The sequence below is a fragment of the Bos mutus genome, chromosome 4 (assembly GCF_027580195.1).
Source record: "Bos mutus isolate GX-2022 chromosome 4, NWIPB_WYAK_1.1, whole genome shotgun sequence".
In the NCBI taxonomy this organism is placed as follows: domain Eukaryota; kingdom Metazoa; phylum Chordata; class Mammalia; order Artiodactyla; family Bovidae; genus Bos; species Bos mutus.
Window position 1 is genome coordinate 110,101,621 of NC_091620.1, and position 26,689 is coordinate 110,128,309.

The window sequence follows — 26,689 nt, forward strand, 5'->3', positions numbered from 1 at the left end:
TGCAACTGTCTGCACCCATTGTTGTTCTGTTTCCCTCTGTATACTGTCTCCCACTTCATAATCTACTTTACTTACCATACATCTCTCCCACCTACCAGGGTCTTATGTGTTTTGTTCACTGCAATCTTCCCACTTGCTAACCATACAAATGGTGCTCAGCACATATTGTTGCATTAATAAATAAGTTTAACTTATTCTATAGAAATAAACTATGAATCAATGAATTTTTTAAAAGACCTATTAGGAATTAAATGAGCAGATGCTACATTCAAGAGACTCAGCTTTTAAGCTTTATTCATGATCCAGATGACAGTCATGAAACAATCCATTTGAAAATACAAATTGGTTTTTCCAATTTATGTAAAAATATGTAAAAATTTGTACGTATATCTATCAATAATAGCAATTGGTCTTTTTAAAAAATATAATGACTGTACTGTTCTAAGTCACACAGATTTCTTTTCTCTTGAGACAAAACAATTTATACAAATCTAGTAAGATATGTGAATGAGGATTATTTTAAAAATTGGTTAAAAGTTAGAAACAATCATTTAAAAAATTCCAGAGATACAAAAGCTTTTTACAGAAAAAGGGATACTTTCTCTAATATATAAACAATTCCTAGAAATTAATTAAGAAAATGACAAAGGACACATAACTCAACTGTAAATTGGGCAAAAGTGATTAGCTGGTCACAGAAAAGGAAACACAAGAGATCCTGAAAAATATGAAAAGATGCTCAACCCATGCAAATTAAAACTATATTAAAAACTTTTTTGTCAGCTAACAGGCAAAATCAAAAAGTCTGACTATACCCCGTGGAGTGAAGAAGTTCTCATGCATTGCTCATAACAGTCAAATGGTACCATCCCTTTGGACAACAGTTAGAACTGGAAATGGAATAACAGACTAGTTCCAAATAGGAAAAGGAGTCCATCAAGGCTGTATATTGTCACCCTCCTTATTAAACTTATATGCAGAGTACATCATGAGAAACGCTGGGCTGGAAGAAGCACAAGCTAGAATCAAGATTGCCAGGAGAAATACCAATAACCTCAGATATGCAGATGACACCACCCTTATGGCAGAAAGTGAAGAACTAAAGAGCCTCTTGATGAAAGTGAAAGAGGAGAGTGAAAAAGTTGGCTTAAAGCTCAACATTCAGAAAACTAAGATCATGGCATCTGGTCCCATCACTTCATGGCAAATAGATGGGGAAACAGTGGAAACAGTGGCTGACTTTATTTTTGGGGGCTCCCAAATCACTGCAGATGGTGACTGCAGCCATGAAATTAAAAGACGCTTACTCCTTGGAAGGAAAGTTATGACCAACCTAGACAGCACATTAAAAAGCTTTGTCAACATTAAAATTTTAAAATTTAAATTAAATTAAATTAAAAATTTAAAAAACATTAAAATTTGTCAGCATATTAAAAAGCTTTGTTGACATTACTTTGTCAACAAAGGTCCATCTGGTCAAGGCTCTGGTTTTTCCAGTAGTCATGTATGGATGTGAAAGTTGGACTATAAACAAAGCTGAGTGCCAAAGAATTGATGCTTTTGAACTGTGGTGTTGGAGAAGACTCTTGAGAGTTCCTTGGACTGCAAGGAGATCCAACCAGTCCATCCTAAAGGACTGATTTTGAAGCTGAAGCTCCAATATTTTGGCCACCTGATGTGAAGAGCTGACTCATTTGAAAAGACCCTGATGCTGGGAAAGATTGAGGGCAGGAGGAGAAGGGGACAACAGAGGACGAGATGCCTGGATGGCATCACCGACACAATGGACATGAGTTTGGGTCAACTCCGGAAGTTGGTGATAGACAGGGAGGCCTGGTGTGTTACAGTTCATGGGGTCACAGAGTTGGACATGACTGAGCGACTGAACTGAACTGAACTTTGGACAACAATTTCACAGAAGTGTTCAAAATTGTCATTGTATACAGCTGACCCTTGAACAACAAAGGAGTAAGGGGCGCCGACCCTCTGTGCAGTTGAAAATATGCCTACAATTTACAGGCTGCCTCTGATACCTGTGTGGTACCTCCCCAAGTCAACCAACCATACTGCAGAGTGTATTAATGGAAAAAATGCATGTATATTGGACCCATACAGCTCAAACCCATGTTGTTCAATGGTCAGTGTACAGTTATTAATTCTTGAACCCTACTTCTGGTCATTTATCCTTCAGAAAAATTTGCATACATGCAATGTGCGTATTTATGAGTATATATGTACAGGGTTGCAATAATTTACAATAGCAAAACACTGGAAACAACCCAAACATCCACAAGTAGGGACAGGTTCGTGCCTGGTCAGTGGCTCAGTTGTGTCTGACTCTTTGTGACTCCATGGACTGTAGCTAGGATTCTCCAGGTAAGAATACTGGAGTGGGTTGCCATTTCCTACAACAGAGGATCTTCCTGTCCCAGGAATCGAACCCGCATCTCCTGTGGCTCCTGCAGTGGCAGGTGGATTCTTTACTGCTGAGCCACCTGGGAAGCCCAGGGACAGGTTAAATCCACCCAGTGTAAAGCTATGTGGCTGCAGGAAGAGAGGGCCACCAGTGACCTCCTCTATATGGTGACAGGAAAGGACCTATAGAATGCATTCATGAGAAGAGCAAGACCCCAAATCGTGTTTAATACGGGAAATACAAAACCAGATATTCACAATTTCTTACATTTACATACATGAAAGAAATATAAGGGAAACTAACGAAATGGGGGCTTATCGCGGGGGCAGTGGTTCTGGGGAAGGGGGCAGGGGGCAGAAAGGGGTGGGAGGCCTTGCACTGTGTTCCTTTATAATACTGTTAGATATTGTGAGTTGCTTAAACTTATTATCTATTCAAAACCTGGGCAAAGGATGTCCAACCTAGTAATTACACTCCTTGGTATCTACCCAAAGGAGCTGAAAACATATGTCCACATGAAAACTAGGCAGGCTTAGCTTCCCCATTATCAACATTCCCTACTGGAGTGGTCCATCTGTTAACAACTGATTAACCTACATCGACACATCACTACCACCCAAGTTATATTCAGGTTCACTCTTGATGTTGTACTTTCTTTGGATTTGAAAAACATACGTAAACGTGTATCCACCATTATAGTATCACACAGAGTAGTTTTACTGCCCTAAAAATTCTTTATGCTATACACACATGAGGGCAGGGAATATATGGGAAATCTCTGTCCCTTATGGCCAATCTTGCTGTGAATCTAAAACAGCTCTAAAAGATAAAGTCTTTGAAATAACTAACTAGGAATAAATAAATAAAAACAACAGAAGAACTATGTCAAGGCTCAGCTAGGAGTGAGCAGGGCCATGGGAAGGGACAGAGGACAGAGCAGGACAGAGGAGGGAAGAGAAGAGAACCCGTGGACATGTCCACCAGAAACCCTGCACAGAACTGGATAACAATTTCAGCCAGCCCAGTCTCTGGATGTCCAAAGGGCCCATCGGTGTTTCTGGAACGATTTCATGTAGTTAGACTGAAATTGTTTTCACAGGTTAGACAGACCTATAAACATTATTTTTAATAGGGGAAAACGAACTAAAGTAATCTGGAAAGTGTTTATCCTGTTACATCTTATACCTCTTGGTCTATTATGAAACAGCATAACGACTTTCTACCAATTTAAAAATCAATGCCATTGAGGGGTTTTTAATTTTTCCTTTTAGAAAATAAACTTGATTTACTTTAAAAAAAGAAGACGAAGAAGAAAGAGAACCTGTGGAGGGATGTTTATAGCATTTCTATTCATAAGTGCCAAAACCTGAACAATCAAGATGTCCTTCAGTAGGTGAATGACTACTTAAGCAGGGGTGCATCCAGATAATGGGGTATTATTCAGTGCTAAAAAGAAATGAGCTCTCAAGCCAGGAAAAGATCTGGACGGACCTTAAAGGCATATAGTAAATGAAGGCAGCCAATCTGAAAAGGCAACATCCTGTATAATTACAGTTACATGACATTCTGGAAAAGGCACCACTATGAAGATAGTAAAAAGATCAGGGGTTGCCAGGGGTGAGCGGAGAGGGAGGGGTAAAGAAGCAGAACACAGAGGATCCTTAGGGCAGTGAAGCTACTCTGTATGACACCACAGTGGTGGCCACAAGTCATTAGAGGATTCCCAGGTGACTCAGGGGTAAACAGTCTGCCTGCCAATGCAGGAGACATAGGTTCAATCCCTGGGTTGAGAAGAACCCCGGGAGGAGGAAATGGCAACCCACTGCAATATTCTTGCCTGGAAAATTCCATGGACAGAGGAGCCTGGCGGGCTAATCCATGAGGTTTTCAAAGAGTTGGATACAACTCAGCACATGCACGCACAGACCCAGAGAGTGCACCATGCCAAGAATACACCCTAATGTAATCTGTGCACACTGAGGATAATGATGTCTCAGTGGAGGTTCATCAGACTGTAACAAATGTACCAGCTGTGGGGGACACTGATAAATGGGGGGGCTGCACATGCGTCAGGGCAGGGGGTATACCGGAAGTCTCTGCCCCTTCTGCTCAGTTTTGCTATGAACCGAAATCTGCTCTAAAAAAGAAAGTCTATCAAACAAAGCAAAACAAAGTATGTCTTCAAGGCTCAGACGTTCTCATCATCCCTGAGACTTACTGAGGCACTCTTTGGGGACAGAATGCGGAGGGGGAACGTGGGGTGGGGCAGGTAGGCCCTAGGACTAGCATTTCCCCTCTGGGAATATGAAACTCCTTCCCCAGGACTCCCCTGATGGTCTCAGAAGACGCCCTTTGTCTCAGTCTCTTATTTCGTCTCTCCCTGACTCCACCCAAGGGAGTACATCTGCCACATCTACTCACCCACAAGCCCTAAGCATTAGGTGGAGCTGTTTTTTGCTTGTCAGCATCCGTACCTTATGCACATCTAAACACATTATTCTTCTGGATCCCCATTACTTGTTTTTCCTTCTTCTTCTTAATTTTATTTATTTATTTTTGGCTGTCCTGGGTCTTTGTTGCTGTGCCCCCAGGCTTTCTCCAGTCGTGGAGCTCAGGCTTCTCGTTGCGATGGCCTCTCTTGCTGCGGGGCCTGGGCTGTAGCGTGTGCAGGCTCGGCAGTTGTGGTGCAGGGGTTTAGCTGCCTGGAGGCCTGTGGGATCCTCTGGGACCAGAATTCTCAACCACTGGACCACCAGGGAAATCCCCCATTACCTTTTATATATCTGTGGTTACACTCATACACAAAATTAATAACTTAAACATATATATATGTGTGTGTATGTGTATACATATACCTGAATTTATATATGTCTATCATCAGAGTCACATAAATAACGCTTAAACGTTTAATATAATTCAGGGCAACAGACATTTATTGAACCAAAATATGTACTAGTCAGTGTCCTTAATCTCATGAAGTTCTCAAACTGTTAGTTCAATTTTCATCACATCATAATACTTTCCCAGAACACATTTAATAAGTGCTTTTGTATGCTGTTGACAAAGATAAACCTATTCACACCAAAATAAACCACTTATTCCATGTTTTCTAGTCCAGACACTCGGGAGACCAATTGACTATCTTAATTGTTCCTTTCTGCATCTAACTTTATTCATTTCAACTCTTTTCATATTCTCTGTTTTATTTCCCTAGGACTTAAGGTTTTAGATATTAACACAAGGAAGCTAGCCTTCTTCAAGAGCCCACACTTGGAATATTTATTAAGAGCTCTGTTCTCATGTAAATGCCATAAAAGCAGTTAGAGAATGCTTCTTGCTCAGTTAAAGAAAGAGAAATCCACCTTCAATTGGTAACTTTCTATAGTCTTTCAGGACACAGAGGTTATTTAAAATATTCAGTAAAAGTACAAAGAGTCCTTGGGGCAGCCAAAGAAGATAAAAGAATTCTCAGCACACTGTATACCTTCAGAAGAGAAATATTAAGAGTAAAAAATAGTTTCCCACCTCAGTCATTCTTTGGGATTGATAGTTAATTCCTGATGGTCTCCCAGAAGAGAGGAAGGGGAGAAAAGGAATGTACTTGACTCCTGTAACAGTGATTATTCATAGCTCTTTCCCTCATAAAGCAATAGACCATTAGATCTTCCATAAAATTCCTTTCAGTAATTTAATGGTAGGGCTTCCCCAATGGCTCAGACAGTAAAGACTCTCCCAGCTACACAGGAGATCCGAGTTTGATACCTGGGTTGGGAAGATACCCTGGAGAAGGAAATGGTACTCCACACCAGTATTCTCTCCTGGAGAATTCCATGGACAGAGGAATCTGGCGGGTTACAGTCCGTCAAAGAATCGCAGAGTCGGACACAACTGAGCGACTAACAACGTTAACTTTCTGCATTTTATAATTCATGTTTTTTAACCAAGAAAATAAAAACAAAAGTATACTTTACAATAATTCATCCCACATATTTTTTATTAACTTTCCAATTCTAAAGCTTTCATTCGCCTATAAAAATTACATAGACCATTTTGAAAGTCTTCTGAGTGTCATTATTGAAACTGGAAGTTTCTTGACTGCCACCTGCTGGTAAGAAAAAACTGACAGCATTTTAAAAGTTTCACATTTTCTCTGATTTTCTGGTTCAGGCTGTAAATATTTTAACATTTTCTTTTTAAGTGGAATACTGGACATATAGAACATTTTCTATGTCTAAACTCAAATTAATTGACTGTGTGTTACTAGAGTTTTTAAACATAAATCAAATATGATTTTTACTTTTTCCAATTTAACACTTTTTTAGTATTATTACTAGAAATCGCACAGATGGATTATAGCAGCTAGATTTAAAGTTTATTTTTTTACAGACATGGAAGCTAGTCTAACTGATGATGAAATGAGAGGTCACTTCAAGATTAGCCAGTGAAATCAAACAAAAAACATACAGTGAAACACTGATGGGGGATGTCGTTCAGTCTGTTTTCACCAACAAATAAACCGTGAAGACGAAACAACTCTAGTAAGAGGTAGAGTACACAGTGGCCAACGTAACCAGAATTTTCCAGGTAAGACATTAGCCTCAGGGGGCACATCTACACATTCACTGTTCGCATGTCAGAAGCAGTCAGTTGTTTGTAATCAGTGAAACATACCTGGCTTAAAATGTGGTAAGGAGTGAACTCCGGGCCATGTGTCCTCATTGGGCGTTCCAAGAACCTAGTGGAGAGCAGGAAATTGTGGAGACAGACTTATTATTTCCAAAGCACTCAAGATTCTCCAGTGTAGAAAACAATACACTGCATATGATGAAACTCTTGATTCTTTTTTTTTTTCCGTTATTGTGTGCCAGGTATTTTATTTCAGGAAAAACAGCTAAAGAGCCACCCGAGTCGAATGTCTGTGTTTTAACAAATGCAGCTAAATGCGGTAAGGCAAGTTAAATCTGCTGTTTTATCAACTCCAAACTTAAGAAGTAGGCCTGGGACGCAAAGGATGAGCTGCCATCTTCACAGACCTGAATAAAGTATGTATGTGCCCCTCATGACTCTTTCAAGGGCTTTTGTCCTTCACGGCAGTATCAGACATGTCATCATTTAACAGTGCTAAGAATTCTGTAACTTCTTCCCCCACATCTGCTCTCTGGGCAGCAGAATGTTTCAAGGAAACAGGACAGACAGCTTAGGACGCTTACATTCTCCACTGGCCGCCCTATTTGTTATAGTTAACAGCTTTAGTCTTGTGACACAGTTTCCTCACCCCCAAATACTGTTCTCCCTATACTATCTTTTCCTTTCCACACTTTCAGTTTCTTTCCCCATGCTGCTGCTGCTGCTGCTGCTAAGTCGCTTCAGTCGTGTCCGACTCTGTGTGACCCCATAGACGGCAGCCCACCAGGCTCCCCCATCCCTGGGATTTTCCAGGCAAGAACACTGGAGTGGGTTGCCATTTCCTTCTCCAATGCATGAAAGTGAAAAGTGAAAGTGAAGTCGCTCAGTCATGTCCGACTCTTCGCGACCCCATGGACTGCAGCCCACCAGGCTCCTCCATCCATGAGATTTTCCAGGCAAGAGTACTGGAGTGGGGTGCCATTGCCTTCTCCATCCATGGTCAACTACAAATTGGCATTTGCCAAGCTTCCCTGGTGGCTCAGATGGTAAAGAATCTACCTGCAATGTGGGACACCAGGGTTCAATCCCTGGATTGGGAACATCCCCTGGAGGAGGGCATGGCAACCCACTCCAGTATTCCTGCTTGGAGAATCCCATGGATGGAGGAGCCTGGAGCACTGTAGTCCATGGGGTCGAAAAGAGTCAGACACCACTGAACGACTAAGTATACAGCACAGCACAAGAGCACTGCCAGTGACTGAACAACAAGGGCGTCTGCCATCTGCCTCTGTGGAGACTGAACCCTGTGCTGTGGCTGTTGACCTTCAACACCCCTGAAGGAGTTCAGGGTGGAGTGAGGCACTCTGTGCTCCAGGGAATCTGCTGGGACAGGGCTTTAGATAGTTGGGTATTTTCAGGAACTGAATTCATAATCCCAATCCTTACATCTCTTCATATCTAGAAAAATCACTAAATCCCTTCACGGTGATGTCAGCTCCTGGTGACTGGCAGAAAACCTCTTGTACAGTAAGCGCTTGATTGCATTGAGCTCCCCCTTCACCAGAACCTCATATACTGACCTTCCCCCACTGCCTCCTTGGAGCGGTCTCTCAGAGCCATCAGAGGTGCTGCCTCCTGGGCTGGTTTTGTCCTCATTTTGTCCCGAATAAAACTTAACGTGTGGCTCTCAAGTTGCGCATCCTTTTAGTCGACCGTCTACTTTTCTATCCCCACGTCCACTTAATAAATATTCACAACATGAAAGTTGAGAATTACGTTTTATTTGGTGGAATTTTTAGGACTTCAAGCCCAGGAGACAGCATCTCAAGTGAGCCTGAGAGGACTGCTCCAAGGAGACAAGGGGATGCTGGGGGAAGAGTCAGGTTATGTAGAAGTTTTACAACAAAAGTCAAGGAGTCTGAACTTCAAAAGTTTTTGTTTTTTTTGCAAATTAAAGAAAACCAAATATCCCAAGTTAAGGAATTTAGTGCTTTTCTCTGTATGCTGCTGCTGCTGCTAAGTCGCTTCAGTCGTGTCCGACTCTGTGTGACCCTATAGACGGCAGCCCACCAGGCTCCGCTGTCCTTGGGATTCTCCAGGCAAGAACACTGGAGTGGGTTGCCATTTCCTTCTCCAATGCATGAAAGTGAAAAGTGAAAGTGAAGTCGCTCAGTCATATCTGACTCTTTGCAACCCCGTGGATTGTAGCCTACCAGGCTCCTCCATCCATGGGATTTTCCAGGCAAGAGTACTGGAGTGGGTTGCCATTGCCTTCTCCATTTCTCTGTATAGGAAGATACAAGAGTCTGGGCTCCCTGAAATCATTCCTTTCATATGCATCTCAGCGATCTGGGGCCAGAATCCTGTGTTTTCATATCCTGAATTTCCTCAGGGCTCCCTGTAGGGAGTGGCTGCAGTCAGATGGATGCCAGAAGGCAAGTATTCCTTCCATCCTGAGTTCCCTCAGGGCTCACCAGCTCACCTTCCAAGGTGGCAGTAATTGCTGATGACTCTGACATCCTTGTTTACTGATATGGCAGGAAAAATTCCATTTCTCACCCACAGTGTTTGATTTGGTCAAAGTCATTAAAAGGCGGTTGCGGTTCATCTGTAACTGGGCATGCTCTTTTTGAATTTTGAGTTCCACCATCCATAGCTATTACACTCAGTGATCATGGTAGATCACTGATGGAGAGCAGTGAAGCTGAAAGGTTTAGGATCTCAGATTATGGAGACAGAACTGACCCCTTCAATCCCCTCCTTGCTAGCCATGGGACCTCACAGAGCTTCAATTTCCTGCTTTGTAAACCGGGGTGATAATGAAGGAGGAAACAGACAGAACAGGCTCTGTCTGGAAAGCAGGACTCCATCTTGGGCCGGACTGTGGACTTTGAGCTATATGCCCAGTATCTATGGAAACGACAACCAACGGGAAAACCAGGTCCCCAGAAGGAAGAGCCCCAGGGCTCCTGCCTAGACTGTCCATTGCCTAAAAGAATACCCTAATTATCTGTGTAACCGAATAGAATCATACATTCTATTATGCTTATTGGGGTATGACCACAGGCTGACCGATAACTGTCCACTGTTAACCACCTAGGCTTAAGGCATATGAATCATGGGTTAACTTTGATTATATCTTTCTTTTTCCTTTGTTCAGACTAGTTTCAGGGAATTTGGGGGGTGGGTTTGGGAACGTACACTTAGGGTATATAAGGTTTTCACAAATACTGGTTGGGGTCCTTAGCTAAGAGAAGACTCTGCCTTGGACCCGCTGGTGTAATAAACAGCACTCCATTATCTGCAGCATTCTGAATGAGTTTGTTTCCCGGAACGCGTGACTACAACAATAACAGCAACTTCATCACCTGTGGCAGAACACGCCCTGGCATGCGGTAAGCACTACGTAAGAATTAGATGCTATTCAAAGCAGTCTTAGAAAACGGGTCAGGTCAAGGAGGTCTGGGCAATGGGGCAGAAACCAGCCCACCCACTTTTTCCATAGGGATCCCCTGATCTGGGGAGACAGTGCCAAATGTGTAACTCAAAACTATGATAGGCCAATATGGACAACCAAATGAGTTAGGAAGGGGAAGATATAAAGGCAGAAGCTGGCAAAACTGGAGATGTGGCAGACATCATGGGAGGAAATGATGCCTACTCACTTCATCTCTGGGGATTAGCAGGTTCTACTAGGAGGTAAGGAAACACAGAGTTCTGACTATTCATGCATTGATTTTCTAGGGGGTAAGGGCTGTGATGGGCTTCGCTGGTGGCTCAGACGGTAAAGAATTCACCTTCAGTGTGGGAGAGCTGGGTTCAATGCCTGGGTTGGTGATATCCTCTGGAGGAGGGCATGGCAATTCACTCCAGCATTCTTGCCTGGAGAATCCCACGGACAGAGGAGCCTGGAGGGCTACAGTCCATGGGGTCGCAAAGAGTCAGACATGAATGAAGCGACTTAACATGCATGCACACAAAGGCTGTGATGGCAAAGGGGAGCTGCACTCACTGCTTCCTGCTCTGACGAATTAGGGTTAGACACAGGTATTCCATTCCTCTTGAAACACTGGGTTTGGGGGATCAGACAATACAATTCTTGCAAGCACTAATTAACACTAATATTCATAGGGACTAAATCTGATAAACAGAGTGCCTGATGAACTTTGGACAGAGGTTCGTGACATTGTACAGGAGACAGGAATCAAGACCATCACCAAGAAAAAGAAATGCAAAGAGTCAAAATGGCTGTCTCCGGAGGCCTTACAAATAGCTGTGAAAAGAAGAGAAGCGAAAAGCAAAGGAGAAAAGGAAAGATTATACCCATTTGAATGCAGAGTTCCAAAGAATAGCAAGGAGAGATAAGAAAGCCTTCCTCAGCGATCAATGCAAAGAAATAGAAGAAAACAACAGAATGGGAAAGACTAGAGATCTCTTCAAGAAAATTAGAGATACCAAGGGAACATTTCATGCAAAGATGGGCTCAATAAAGGACAGAAATGGTATGGACCTAACAGAAGCACAAGATATTAAGAAGAGGTAGCAAGAATACACAGAAGAATGGTACAAAAAAGATCTTCATGACCCAGATAATCATGATGGTGTGATCACTCATCTAGAGCCAGACATCCTGAAATGCAAAGTCAAGTGGTGCTTATGAAGCATCACTATGAACAAAGCTAGTGGAGGTGATGGAATTCCAGTTGAGCTATTCCAAATCCTGAGAGATGATGCTGTGAAAGTGTTGCACTCAATATGTTAGCAAATCTGGAAAACTCAGCAGTGGCCACAGGACTAGAAAAAGGTTTTCATTCCAATCCCAAAGAACGGCAATGCCAAACAATGCTCAAACTACTGCACAATTGCACTCATCTCACACGCTAGTAAAGAAATGCTCAAAATTCTCCAAGCCAGGCTTCAGCAATATGTGAACCGTGAACTTCCAGATGTTCAAGCTGGTTTTAGAAAAGGCAGAGAAACCAGAGATCAAATTTGAAAAAGCAAGAGGGTTCCAGAAAAACATCTATTTCTGCTTTATTGACTATGCCAAAGCCTTTGACTGTGTGGATCACAATAAACTGTGGAAAATTCTGAAACAGATGGGAATACCAGACCACCTGACCTGCCTCTTGAGAAACCTGTATGCAGGTCAGGAAGCAACAGTTAGAACTGGACATGGAACAACAGACTGGTTCCAAATAGGAAAAGGAGTACATCAAGGCTGTATATTGTCATCCTGCTTATTTAACTTATATGCAGACTACGTCATTAGAAACACTGGGCTGGAAGAAGCACAAGCTGGAATCAAGATTGCCGGGAGAAATATCAAAAACTCAGATATGCAGATGACACCACCCTTATGGCAGAAAGTGAAGAAGAACTAAAGAGCCGCTTGATGAAAGTGAAAGAGGAGAGTGAAAAAGTTGGCTTAAAGCTCAACATTCAGAAAACTAAGATCATGGCATCATGAAGTCCCATCACTTCACGGCAAATAGATGGGGAAACAGTGGAAATAGTGGCTGACTTTTTTTGGGGGCTCCCAAATCACTGCAGATGGTGACTGCAGCCATGAAATTAAAAGACAGTTACTCCCTGGAAGGAAAGTTAAGACCAACCTAGATAGCATATTAAAAAGCAGAGACATTACTTTGCCAACAAAGGTCTGTCTAGTCGAGGCTGTGGTTTTTTCCAGTGGTCACGTATGGATGTGAGAGTTGGACTATAAAGAAAGCTGAGTGCCAAAGAATTGATGCTTTTGAACTGTGGTGTTGGAGAAGACTCTTGAGAGTTCCTTGGACTGCAAGGAGATCCAACCAGTCCATCCTAAAAGAGATCAGTCCTGAGTGTTCATTGGAAGGACTGATGTTGAAGCTCAAACTCCAATACTTTGGCCACCTGATGTGACGAGCTGACTCATTTGAAAAGACCCTGATGCTGGGAAAGATTGAGGGAAGGAGGAGAAGGGGACAACAGAGGATGATATGGTTGGATGGCATCACCAACTCAATGGACATGAGTTTGAGCAAACTCCAGAGATAGTGAAGGACAGAGAACCCTGCAGCCCATTGGTTGCAAAGAGTTGGACACGACTTAGGGACTGAACAACAGTAACAACCAAGTCTTATAAACAATGGCTAGTACAGCCAGAATGTGAAATTTGTTCTCACTCCTAATAAAGGTATAATTGATACCCTGACTGTACCTGCATCTACAATGTTACAAAGCTTTTTCACTGGCATTATCCTCCTCCATAACCAGTGTTTCGTTTCAAAGTGATAATACCATGGTCATCTCACAAAAATCACCTGCAAAGAAAAAATACATTAGACTTTCTTTTTCAGTCATTAGAACATTGACTGGTGAGATTTAAAGTCACAAAAAAATATTCCCCTGTCTACAACTACTAGGCCATTTGCACAGGAGACGGAAAGTGGGCAAAGGAAAAGAAGAATTAGAAGTCAACGTTGCTTCTGCAGGAAACACTGCCCATGGCAAAGCACTGAAAATACAATATTCTCAGGCATCAATCATAAAGGCAAGACTGACAAGTTCAAGGACATCAGACCATATATAAGGACCACTGAAAACCTTTCAATGGCTCAAGCTCTACAACAGCAGCCAGTATATTACAGTGAAACTTGTGCCGTTGTTATTGTTCTTCAATTACTAAGTTGTGTCAACAGTTTGTGGACCCACGGACTGCAGCATACTAGGCTCCTTTGTCCTTCACTATCTCTTGGATAAGTGAGAGTTTGCTTAGATTCATGTCCATTGAGTCAGTGATGCTATCCAACAATTTCATTCTCTGTGGCCCTCTTTTCCTTTTGCCTTCAATCTTTCCCAGCATCAGGGTCTTTTCCAGTGAATCAGCTCTTTGCATCAGTTGGCCAAAGTATTGGAGCTTCAGTATTAGTCCTTCCAATGAATTTTCAGGGTTGATTTCCTCTAGGATTGACTGGTTTGTTCTCCTTGCTGTCCAGGGGACTCTGAAGAGTCTTCTCCAACACCACAGTTCAAAAGAATCAGTTCTTAGACAGTCAGCCTTCTTTATGGTCCAACTCTCACATTTGTACTAAAGAGGAAAAGTTAAAATTTTACCTCCTTCTCCTTCTGCCTCTGTAATTCAGCTTGCTCCTTGCAAAGTCTAGATGATGTAGGTCTCAGAAAGTGGGGACTCACAATACTAGGAACTGGAGCCTATCTCACCAACCCTTGTCCTGCTCTTTGCAATGCCCCTAGCCCCTGCAAACCCACCTGCTTAATCATGCCTGTCTGGGTGAATAAGATCTCTGTAACCCCTTTGTTCGGGGCTCAGAGCTTGTAGTGTTAACTCATAATAAACCTGAGTTCTCCAATTCTCCTAGTGTGGTGCTTGGTTTCTGGAGTACTGGTTTCTGCAACATTTTTGGAGGCCCCAGTGATTCCAACCACGCCTGCCCCTTGAGCCAGGCAGACTGGTGGCTCGGCTGGACCGGATCGGAGGAGCCAGGAGACGAACAAGGAGGCATGCCACCCGCTGGTATTCGCGTTCTCTTTCGGACCGGCGTTCTGACTCTCTGGATGGTCGAGCGCTGACTGGACTTATTAAAGGGACGGACCAACTCACCAGGAATGGCCACAGGATCAGGTAAAGCCCTGGGGCCAGTCCCTAGTCAGGAGGTCCTACCCCGACGGGTAGAAGAGGAGACGGATCACTTCCTTGGAGCTCTCAGGAAGGGAGCATCAGATAGGGAGACCTGGGGCCTCCGGAAAAGGGAGGTATCATGACCTCTGAGTGGTTGTGTATGCGTGATTGCTGACTGAAGGAAGTGAAAGTGAGCTCCACAGTCCTCAGGCTATGGAGCCTGTAAGGGTCTAAAACCTGTGGTCCCGTGATGACCTCATAAGGCTGAAAGGCAGTACCAGCCTCTGGGGGATTTGATCCCTCCCTATGAGGCTGATCCGGGTTGGGGGTTTATACTGACCTCCCAATGCTAAGAGGTGTCTTAAGTCTCCTTTGGGAGAGCGGCCAGGCAGACGAAAAATGAACGGGAATGAGTGTGCAGCCTGATCCGCTTGTGCTTCAGGGCCTTCGTGGCTACAGAGTCCGAGTGGGCCCTAGCTTGCGGTTCCGTGGTGACCTCACACGGCTCAAGGCCGTGTCTGCCTCTGGGGGACCCAGAGAGACAAATCCAGATCAGAGGTTTACACTGATTCGCCAATGCTAAGAGGGATCTACATTCCCCCCAGGGATGCGGCCAAGTGGGCACCTGAATGGTCTCCTTCTTTGAGGGGGCACCCACCCTTGTCTGTCTTTGCACCACCGACTCAGGGTGGGAAACACAGGGAGGGAGAAATTAGTCAGTTCAGTTCAGTCGCTCAGTCGTGTCCGACTCTTTGTGACCCCATGAATCGCAGCACGCCAGGCCTCTCTGTCCATCACCAACTCCCAGAGTTCACTGAGACTCATGTCCATCGAGTCAGTGATGCCATCCAGCCATCTCATCCTCTGTCGTCCCCTTCTCCTCCTGCCCCCAATCCCTCCCAGCATCAGAGTCTTTTCCAATGAGTCAACTCTTCACATGAGGTGGCCAAAGTACTGGAGTTTAAGCTTTAGCATCATTCCTTCCAAAGAAATCCCAGGGCTGATCTCCTTCAGAATGGACTGGTTGGATCTCCTTGCAGTCCAAGGGACTCTCAAGAGTCTTCTCCAACACCACAGTTCAAAAGCACCAATTCTTCAGCTCTCAGCCTTCTTCACAGTCCAACTCTCACATCCATACATGACCACTGGAAAAACCATAGCCTTGACTAGATGGACCTTTGTTGGCAATGTCTCTGCTTTTGAATATGCTATCTAGGTTGGTCATAACTTTCCTTCCAAGGAGTAAGCGTCTTTTAATTTCATGGCTGCAGTCACCATCTGCAGTGATTTTGGAGCCCAGAAAAATAAAGTCTGACACTGTTTCCCCATCTATTTGCCATGAAGTGATGGGACCAGATGCCATGATCGTAGTTTTCTGAATATTGAGCTTTAAGCCAACTTTTTCACTCTCCTCTTTCACTTTCATCAAGAGGCTTTTTAGTTCCTCTTCACTTTCTGCCATAAGGGTGGTGTCATCTGCATATCTGAGTTTTTGATATTTCTCCCGGCAATCTTGATTCCAGCTTGTGCTTCTTCCAACCCAGCGTTTCTCATGATGTACTCTGCATATAAGTTAAATAAGCAGGGTGACAATATACAGCCTTGATGTACTCCTTTTCCTATTTGGAACCAGTCTGTTGTTCCATATCCAGTTCTAACTGTTGCTTCCTGACCTGCATATAGGTTTCTCAAGAGGCAGGACAGATGGTCTGGTATTCCCATCTGTTTCAGAATTTTCCACAGTTTATTGTGATCCACACAGTCAAAGGCTTTGGCATAGTCAATAAAGCAGAAATAGATGCTTTTCTGGAACTCTCTTGCATTTTCCATGATCCAGTGGATGTTGGCAATTTGATCTCTGGTTCCTCTGCCTTTTCTAAAACCAGCTTGAACATCTGGAAGTTCACGGTTCAAGTATTGCTGAAGCCTGGCTTGGAGAATTTTGAGCATTACTTTACTAGCGTGTGAGATGAGTGCAATTGTGCGGTAGTTTGAGCATTCTTTGGCATTGCCTTTCTTTGGGATTGGAATGAAAACTAACCTTTTCCAGTCCTGTGGCCACTGCTGAGTTGTCCAAATTTGCTGGCATATTGAGTGCAGCACTTTCACAGCATCATCTTTCAGGATTTGGAATAGCTCAACTGGAATTCCATCACCTCCACTAGCTTTGTTCGTAGTGATGCTTTCTAAGGCCCACTTGACTTCACATTCCAGGATGTCTGGCTCTAGGTCAGTGATCACACCAGAGTTATTATCTGGGTCATGAAGATCTTTTTTGTACAGTTCTTCTGTGTATTCTTGCCACCTCTTCTTAATATCTTCTGCTTCTGTTAGGTCCATACCATTTCTGTCCTTTATCGAGCCCATCTTTGCATGAAATATTCCCTTGGTATCTCTAATTTTCTTGAAGAGATCTCTAGTCTTTCCCATTCTGTTGTTTTCCTCTATTTCTTTGCAGTGATTGCTGAGAAAGGCTTTCTTATCTCTCCTTGCTATTCTTTGGAACTCTGCATTCAGATGCTTATATCTTTCCTTTTCTCCTTTGCTTTTCGCTTCTCTTCTTTTCACAGCTATTTGTAAGGCCTCCCCAGACAGCCACTTTGACTTTTTGCATTTCTCTTCCATGGGGATGGTCTTGATCCCTGTCTCCTGTACAATGTCACGAACCTCATTCCATAGTTCATCAGGTACTCTATCTATCAGATCTAGGCCCTTAAATCTATTTCTCACGTCCACTGTATAATCATAAGGGATTTGATTTAGGTCATACCTGAATGGTCTAGTGGTTTTCCCTACTTTCTTCAATTTCAGTCTGAATTTGGCAATAAGGAGTTCATGATCTGAGCCACAGTCAGCTCCTGGTCTTGTTTTTGCTGACTGTATAGAGCTTCTCCATCTTTGGCTGCAAAGAATATAATCAGATTTTGGTGTTGGCCATCTGGTGATGTCCATGTGTAGAGTCTTCTCTTGTGTTGGTGGAAGAGGGTGTTTGCTATGATCCATGCATTGTCTTGGCAAAACTCTATTAGTCTTTGCCCTGCTTCATTCCGTATTCCAAGGCCAAATTTGCCTGTTACTCCATGTGTTTCTTGCCGTCCTACTTTTGCATTCCAGTCCCCTATAATTAAAAGGACATCTTTTTGGGGTGTTAGTTCTAAAAGGTCTTGTAGGTCTTCATAGAACCGTTCAACTTCAGCTTCTTCAGCATTATTGGTTGGGGCATAGACTTGGATTACCATGATATTGAATGGTTTGCCTTGGAAACGAACAGAGATCATTCTGTTGTTTTTGAGATCGCATCCAAGTACTGCATTTCGGACTCTTTTGTTGACCATGATGGCTACTCCATTTCTTCTAAGGGGTTCCTGCCCACAGTAGTAGATATAATGGTCATCTGAGTTAAATTCACCCATTCCAGGCCATTTTAGTTCGCTGATTTCTAGAATGTCGATGTTGACTCTTGCCATCTCCTGTTTGACCACTTACAATTTGCCTTGATTCATGGACCTAACATTCCAGTTTCCTATGCAATATTGCTCTTTACAGCATCGGACCTTGCTTCTATCACCAGTCACATCCACAGCTGAGTATTGTTTTTGCTTTGGCTTCATCCCTTCATTCTTTCTGGAGTTATTTTTCCACTGATCTCCAGTAGCATATTGGGCACCTACCGACCTGAGGAGTTCCTCTTTCAGTATCCTATCATTTTGCTTTTTCATACTGTTCATGGGGTTCTCAAGGCAAGAATACTGAAGTGGTTTGCCATTCCCTTCTCCAGTGGACCACATTCTGTCAGACTTCTCCACCATGACCCGCCCTCTACTTTGGACTGACTCCCTGAGCTGACATCTAAGAGATTAAGTTTTCCTGAAAACCCTGCCAGGTAGATTACATTTGTTAACATGGGAGGTTCCTCTAAGCCAACAGTTTTAGGTTTCATGATAACTTTAAGAAGGGCTTTGCAGGAGATTGGAGAACGCAATGGCATACCACTCCAGTACTCTTGCCTGGAAAATGCCATGGACAGAGGAGCTGCATTCAAGTTGGCCCCCAGGAAGCTTCAGAACTTGTGTGAGCTCGATAGGCCAGCCATTGACATTGGATGGCCACCAGAGGGCACTCTCGACCTGCCCCCTGTCCCAGCAATGCACCAGGGTGTCCCTGGGAGTCCAGGACATCCAGGTCAGCTTCCACACATAGACTCCTGGCTTCTAAGAGCACAGAACCTACCCCCTTGGGCAAGAGTCTGCACTAACAGACAGGCACAGAGTAGGGTATTTGTGACCCAACCACTCAGAAAAAAGAAAAAAGGAAGAAACCTATATTCCAGGGCAATCCCATAGAAGACCCACTGCTGCCCCCGCCATATGCTCCCCTGACTCCACAAGCCCGGGCACAGCCAGTGCTGGACCCACTGCCAGACAGTCCGCCTCCCACCATGTCCCCTGAACCACCTCATGAGCAAGACTCCAGCCCCGAGCCAGTAGGGACGCGGCTCTGCTCAGCCAACCATCTAACCAGTTGGTCGCGGCCCATCAGATGCCACTGCAAGAAACTCGAGGTCCTCAGCAAGTGAACAGGGCTGGCTCAGTCCAGCTGGTCACTCCCTCCTCTATCAAGCCCTTCAGCACTACTGATCTCCTAAACCAGAAACACCATGACCCAGCATACTCTGATAAACCACAGACCATGACGGACCTCCTACAGTCCACTTCCACACCCATCAGCCCTCACGGGATGCCTGTCACCAGCTCTTTATGCCTCTCTTCACCACTGGGGAAAGGCGAAGCATCTCGACAGAAGCCCAAAAATGGCTCGGAGGTCAAGCCACCACAGCGGTCTTAGATATGGAAGGATGGGCATGAGAGGCAATGCCGGAGATAAGACCTCGTTGGGACTTCCATACCAGAGAGGGACAAGAAACCTGGGGTCAACATATGATGCCCTTCTACAGGTACTTCGAGCGGGAGCCAGAAAGCCCACCAATATGTCCTAACTGACAACAGTAATCCAAAAAGGGGATGAGACCCCCCACTGATTTCTATGAAAGACTGCGTGAAACATTCAGACATACACCCCCTCTGACCCTGAGACAACCAAGAATCAACGGATGATGAAGGCTGCCTTTGTGGCTCAATCCTGTGCAGACATCCAACGAAAGCTCCAAAAGCTGGAAGGCTTCAGTGGGATGAATGCCACACAGCTCCTGGAGGTAGCAAATAAAGTCTCTGTGGACTGAGACCGTGAACCCCAACGAGAAGCAGATAAAAAATGAAACAGAAAGCGGCCCTGCTAGCAGCGGCATTGAGGAGCTCAGATCCAGAGGAACAGACCATTCCCTCGTGGAAAGGGGAAACTAAGCAGAGACCACCACTACGCTACGACCAGCGCGCCCACTGCAGAGAGACTGGACCCGGGAGGAATGAGTGCCCTAATCGCAGAGGGACATCTAAGGGTCAAAGAAGTTCAGTCCATCCAACAACGAAAGGTACCAGCCTGAGCCGGCTGTCCAAAACCTGATCGGCCAGAGCAGAATCAGACGAGGGGAGACCAGGCTCCCTGATCCTGGACCCCTGGGAGCCCATGATCACGATGAAAGTTGGGGGCCTATCAATGACTTTTACGGTGGACACCGGAGCTGAACACTCTGTGGTAACCACACCTGTGGCTCCCTTCACAGGCCAAACAGCAACTGTTTTGGGGCCACAGGGGCCATGGCAGCCCTCTCATTTTGCAAGGCCCATTCGTGTCAGCTAGGGGGCCATCTGGGGACTCATGAATTTCTGTCCTTACCGGAATGCCCCATTCCCCTGCTGGGTGAGACTTACTGACAAAGCTGGGGGTGCAAATCACCTTTGCCCCCAGAAGGCCCACAAGCCTCACCCTGGGGAGCCAATCAGCTCTGATCATGGCTGTGGCCATGCCCAGGGAAGATGAATGGTGTCTCTATTCCTCAGGGAGGGAACAAATAAATCCCCCAGCCTACCAAAAGAATTCCCTGATGTCTGGGCAGATAAAGGGCCCCAAGGTTTGGCCAAAAACCATGCCCCTGCTGTAGTGGACCTGAGGCCAGTCCTTCTGTCCACTCCTGCTGGACAGAAACGATATCCAGGACCACGGGAGGCATGCCTGGGAACGCAGGACCACACCCAGCACCTACGAGATGCCGGGATTCTAATCGAAAGGCAGTCTCCCTGGAGCACTCTGCTCTTGCCAGTCAAAGGGTCTAGAAGCAATGACTACTGCCCTGTCCAGCACCTCCGCACCATCAACAGTGCAGTGGTCACCATCCACCCAGTGGTCCCAGATCCCTACACTCTCCTGAGTCTCTTACCCGCTCAGGCAAGCTGGCTCACCTGCCTTGATCTCAAGGACGCCTTCTTCTGCCTGTCACCAGCCAGCCAGCCCTTGTTTGCCTTTGAGTGGGAGGACCCACACACCGGGAGAAAGAAACAGCTGACTTGGACTTGATTGCCACAAGGCTTCAAAAACTCACCTGCCCCGTTTGGTGAAGCTCTGGCTGCAGGCCTTGCTACCTTTCCCGAAGAAACTTTCAATTACACCTACTCCAGTACGTGGATGACCTGCTGCTAGCCAGTCCCGCCCAAGGGGACTGCTGGAGAAGCACCAAAGCCCCACTGGCCCTACTCTCCACCACATGGTACAAGGTGTCATGGAAAAATGCTCAGACCGGCAGACAGGAGGTCAAGTACCTGGGGTTTGTCATCTAAAAGGGAGTCGGGCGCTTGGACATGAGAGGAAGCAAGCCATCTGTTCAATACCTTGGCCGAACAGCAAGAAAGAAGTCCGCGAGTTCCTTGGGGCTGCCGGATTCTGCTGAATCTGGATACCGGGTTTCTTTGAAATTGCCAAGCCTTTGTTTACAGCCACAGCAGGGTCTGGTAAGGACCCCCTAGAGTGGGGACCTCAACAGGAAAAGGCCTCCGAGGAGACAAAGAGACTCTTGACCAGCGCTCCAGCATTAAGGCTGCCAGATGTGACATGGGACTTTAACCTCTTTGTACTTGAGAAAAACCCCACTGCACTGGTGGTCCTCACACAAACAGTTGGGCCACAGCAGCGCGAGGTGCATAGCTGTCAAAGAGACTGGATCCAGTGGCCGCAGGGTGGCCGGCATGCCTCCAGGCAGTAGCTGCTACTGTGGTTTTGGTCAGAGAAACAGATAAGCTTACTCTAGGACAAAATATAAATGTCTGCACTGATAACAGCCAGGGGCATAAGTGGCTGACCAGCTCCTGGGTGACTCGCTATCAAGGACTGCTTTGCGAAAACCCACAGGTCCAACTCGAGATTGTGCGGATGCTGAACCCCGCCAGATTTTTACCTGTGGAAGCGGGAACCCCTGACCATAACTGTGAGGAGCTTATGGTGAAATTGACTCAAGCAGGCCGGACCTGACGGACATTCCTCTCCAGAACCCAGAACTGGAACTGTTCACTGACAGAAGCAGTTTCATCAAGACGGGCAGTGCAGAGCAGGCTCTGCCATAGCAACAACTGGTGAGATAGCGAAAGCTGAGACCTTGCCACAAGGGTGGTCAGCACAGCAGCCTGAGCTGTGGGCACTCGCCCAGGCACTAAGGCATGCTGAAGGGAAATGAGTCAGCATCTATACTGGTTCAAGGTATGCCTTATGTACATGGAGCCATTTATAAAGAAAGGGGACTATTGACAGCAAGGGGAAAGGAGATTAAAAACCAAAAAGAAATGCTTCAGCTGTTAGAAGCAGTCTGGAAGCCTTCCCAAGTGACAGTCATCCATTGTAAAGGACATCAATGAGGAACTGATGCAATCAGCAAAGGAAACTGGTTGGCTGACCAGGCAGCCAAGGAGGCGGCGACCCAACCGATCCCCAGAGTTGGCCCCAGGTCAATCTTTAAGGTTCTCTTGGCACCAGAATTGCCTCCATCCCCGAGATACACCAAGGAAGATCAATGGGCTCTAAATGAAGGAGAATAAAAGAAAAAGAGGGCTGGTGGAAGCTCCCAGACCAAAGACTCTCTGTCCTCAGCAATATAACAATCCAGCTGGTAAAACAACACCATGAGACAACTCACTTAGGAAAAACTGCGCTGGAGAGTTTACTGAGCCACTACTTTGATTCCTCAGCTCCCAACCCTGTGTGTCCAGATCAGGGCCAGATGTGACTTGTGCGCAAAAACAACGCCAGCCAAGGATCTGGCTATAAGAATATCAATGGATTTTCACTGTCAACCCTGGACTCCATCGCTGACTGGTATTATTGCTGTGCTCTTTGCTACAGGACTAGTTTCAGTCACACCCCAGGACTGGAATTTGGGTCAGAAGCTGCAGTTAGCTGTCTGTTATGTCACTGTAGTGGGAAGCCTCATTCTTATTAGATGTCTCTTATGATCGATTCTCCCTACTAACTAAATAGCTCCACAGTATAGCTGACCTATCTTCACGATAGGCTCAGTTGCTATAGCATGACAACACAAAGATGGGGAGAAAACCTTTTGCTAGTGTTCAGTGATCTGTACAGCAAGGAAAAGGGCTTTCAAAGGACAGGAGAGAATACAGACATGGATAATAAGAGAGGGATTTAAGATCAAGAAAAACATTTAGCATATATAAAGTAGCAGCAAAGACCCAAATACCAGCTATTGGTACCAAATGGTCTCCCTTCCCTATATTCATACATACACAGCTCCCAGAAGGTATCTCTGTGATTTCCTGGACTTTTAAGCCTCTGTTAAGAAAAAAACAAGGGACTATCTTACTCTCTCAGTAGAAGTTGACACTATTTGACCCCGAGGAACTATGATTTTTTTTAACCATCATTGAAAATAACATTTTCAAATAAAGTTTTCTAAATATTTTCATTGTAATTGTCAAGAGTTGATGCTTTCTTTTAAAATGCTCTGCCTAAAAAAAAAGATGTGATTTAAAATTGAATTAAACTTTAACAGAATAAGAACATATCCAACGTATCTTATAAACATGACCATTACTTCCGTTTATCACACGGCTCACAGGGGAAGGACGGACTGTGAGTTCAGGGTTAGTACAGGGAACTATATGCAGTGTCCTGGGATAAACCAGAAGAGGAACTATGACTTATGACATCAAACTTACTCATCTGGTCTCACCTATGTGCTGACAGGTACAGCCTAAATCCCACCTATCAGGTGGGCCTCTCTGATGGGCAGAGGAAGATGCTGAGAAAGAGTGGGCCTCTCTGCTCAAACACCTCCTTTACCAATAACAGAAGAAAAGTGAGTTCCTAACTTTCAGAGCTCAGAATGTTCTAAGTCTGTGAGAAACACTGAGTTGCGCTTCCACTAATTCTCACATTTGCTAGTCTTTGCTTTTGCACAGGTCCCAGAGCTGCTAAAACTGAGCTCCTGGGCTTCCTCGGAATAATACCTGTGGTTGAAATAGAACATGCATGTGTGCTCCGTTGTGTCTGACTCTTTGCCACCCCACAGACAGTAGCCTGCCAGGCTCCTCTGTCCATAGGATTTCCCAGGCGAGAATGCTGGAGTAGGTTGCCATGTCCTCCAGGGGATCTTCCTGATCCCCTGCAACCCCTGCATTGGCAGGTGGATTCTTTACCCTGGAGCCACCTGGGAAGCACTGAAACAGAACAAGGACTGCTAATAGCATTCCTGGACCCAGGGGTTAGGGAGGTCTCTAACCGAGACTCCAGTGCAGGGGAATTCTAGCATATCACACGAGACAAACCTAGCTATGTACGAGGCTGTCCTAAGGAAGTGATGAGCATGGGACGTTCTGGGGTCCCAGGTGGAATGCTCAGTTTTCCAAGCTTCGTCTTCTACAGTCATGTTGACGATTCCAAACTGACTTAGCAATGGGGCTAAGGGAATGGAGAACAATCGACTAAATTCCATGATTTTGAAACTGACTCTCCAAAAGTCCACGCGAACAGCGTCTCTACAATCACGACTGCTTCACAGCTGTGTGCTACTTTAGGTTCTGGAAGATGTTTTTTCTGGTTCCTCGGTGAGGAGTCCTCAATGCCAACTTGTGAAGAAGATTCACAGAACTCGGCTTGGATGTTACACACTCTGCTTGGAACAGATGGTATAAAGATCAAAGATGAGCCGAGGAGAAAGTAGAACTTCCTAACTCTCATCCTGTGAGTGCACTCCCTAGGAGAATAATGTATCAAAGTGGGTGGACCTGGAATTTAAGATCAAGCTGGTTTGATTAGGGAGACTATGCTTTTAAGAGCTGTGCCATTGCATGCCCTAGGGGCAGGGGGAGGTGATCAGAGAATGTGGCTCAGATGGTATTAAATCATTCACAGCCAACTAGCCAGTCTCTGGAAGGAGGTTCTGAGAATTAGGAGCAAGGCTTTTTTTTCATTCTCTCTCTCTAGTCCAACACACACAGGCTAGGTACCATTACCAATCTCTTCAGCATTTCATCAGTGAATACCTTGTATTTTCAGATGACACAAAACAGAAGGGATGTGTAATATTTTTTTTTAATGATTTATCTCTTTATTTATTCATTTTCGGTTGCGCTGGGTCTTCGCTGCTGCTGCACGCAGGCGTGCTCTTGTTGCTGGTGAGTGGGGGCTCCTCTCCAGTGGCAGGGGGCAGGCTTCTCATTGTGGTGGCTTGTCTTGTCAAGGAGTACAGGCTCCAGGCTCACAGGCTCACTAGTTGCGGCTTGCCGGCTCTAGAGCACAGGCTCAATAGTTGTGGCACATGGGCTTAATTGCTCCACAACACCTGGAATCTTCCCAGACCAGGGATTGAACCTGCAGTTCCCGCACCAGCAGGAAGACTTTACCACGGAGCCACCAGGGAAGCCTGGGCCGTGTCACATTCTGATGGCTGAGCCAGCGTCAAAAAAATATTTAAAGTAGGAACAAGTAGGAACAATGGGGTGAGATATGAGTCGAGGCCCAAGAAGGGCATGCGGATGACCAGAGCTGTAAAACATGGAGTAGACAGCTTCAGGAGGCTCCATCAGACCCCAGGCTTGGGCTGCGCCACATCTGGCCTGCAGACAGAACAAGGATCCAATTCTGTGTCCACAAGGCACAAGGGTTGTGCAGAGTGAACATCTGGTACAATGCTGCCACAGTCTGGGCCACGAGATGAGGTCACCTGTTTACATCTACCTGAGTTCGCATTTGGCCATAATGATAAACTGTAAGGCAGATGGGAGAAGTGAGCTGATAGGGATATATGTGAAAGTGGGTAGAGAAGGTATGGATGAAAGCGTATTTTCTAACCCTATTTTCTAACTCAAGTATATATCAAAGTCAGTCATTCTGCAGGGAACAAGTACAATCAATGGCTAATGTCAGAATACCTTCGGGTATCAACATAAGCAAAATATCTGCACGCATGTGGGGTGTGTGTGTGCTGTATCTGTGTATATACATACACAGACATACACACATAGAGTTTCTTTCCTCCATCATGCCTTATGCCTTACCTCTCTAGTCAAAACTATGGTTTATCCAGTAGTCATGTATGGATGTGAGAGCTGGATCATAAAGGAGGTGGAGTGCTGAAGAATTGATGCTTTTGAACTGTGGTGTTGGAGAAGACTCTTGAGAGTCCCCTGGACTGTAAGGAGACCAAACCAGTCCATCCTAAAGGAGATCAGTCCTGGGTGTTCATTGGAAGGACTGATGCTGAAGCTTAAACCCCAATACTTTGGCCACCTGATGTGAAGAACTGACTCATTGGAAAAGATCCTGATTCTGGGAAAGATTGAAGGCAGGAGGAGAAGGGGACGACAGAGGATGAGATGGTTGGATGGCATCACTGACTCCATGGACATGAGTTTGAGCAAGCTCCAGGAGATAGTGAAGGAAGCCTGGAGGTTGCAAAGGAATGATGACTTAGCAACTGAACAACAGCAAAAGTGCCGCTGGATAAGGGGTTAGTGTGCTAAGATGCTTCATTTTTGGCAGTGGCCACTGAGATGTGAGTTGAATGCGGGATTAGAAAAGCTGCTTTAACATGCTGTGTGATTCCAGGTTAGAGCAGCAGACTG

General features: G+C 45.2%; 1 protein-coding gene across 7 annotated transcripts in view; it reads right to left on the bottom strand.

Moving 5' to 3' along the window:
* The window catches only part of CDK14 (cyclin dependent kinase 14), a 664,341-nt gene that overhangs the window by 177,012 nt on the left and 460,640 nt on the right, over window positions 1–26,689 (bottom strand). For 6 of the 7 annotated variants that reach the window (XM_070369889.1, XM_070369886.1, XM_070369885.1 and 3 more), the window contains one exon: window positions 7,088–7,151. In XM_070369889.1, the coding sequence (XP_070225990.1) occupies window positions 7,088–7,151 (64 nt within the window). Of the gene's footprint in view, window positions 1–6,252; window positions 6,519–7,087; window positions 7,152–26,689 lie in introns of those variants that run through there. The other variant, XM_070369892.1, reaches the window with a different exon arrangement.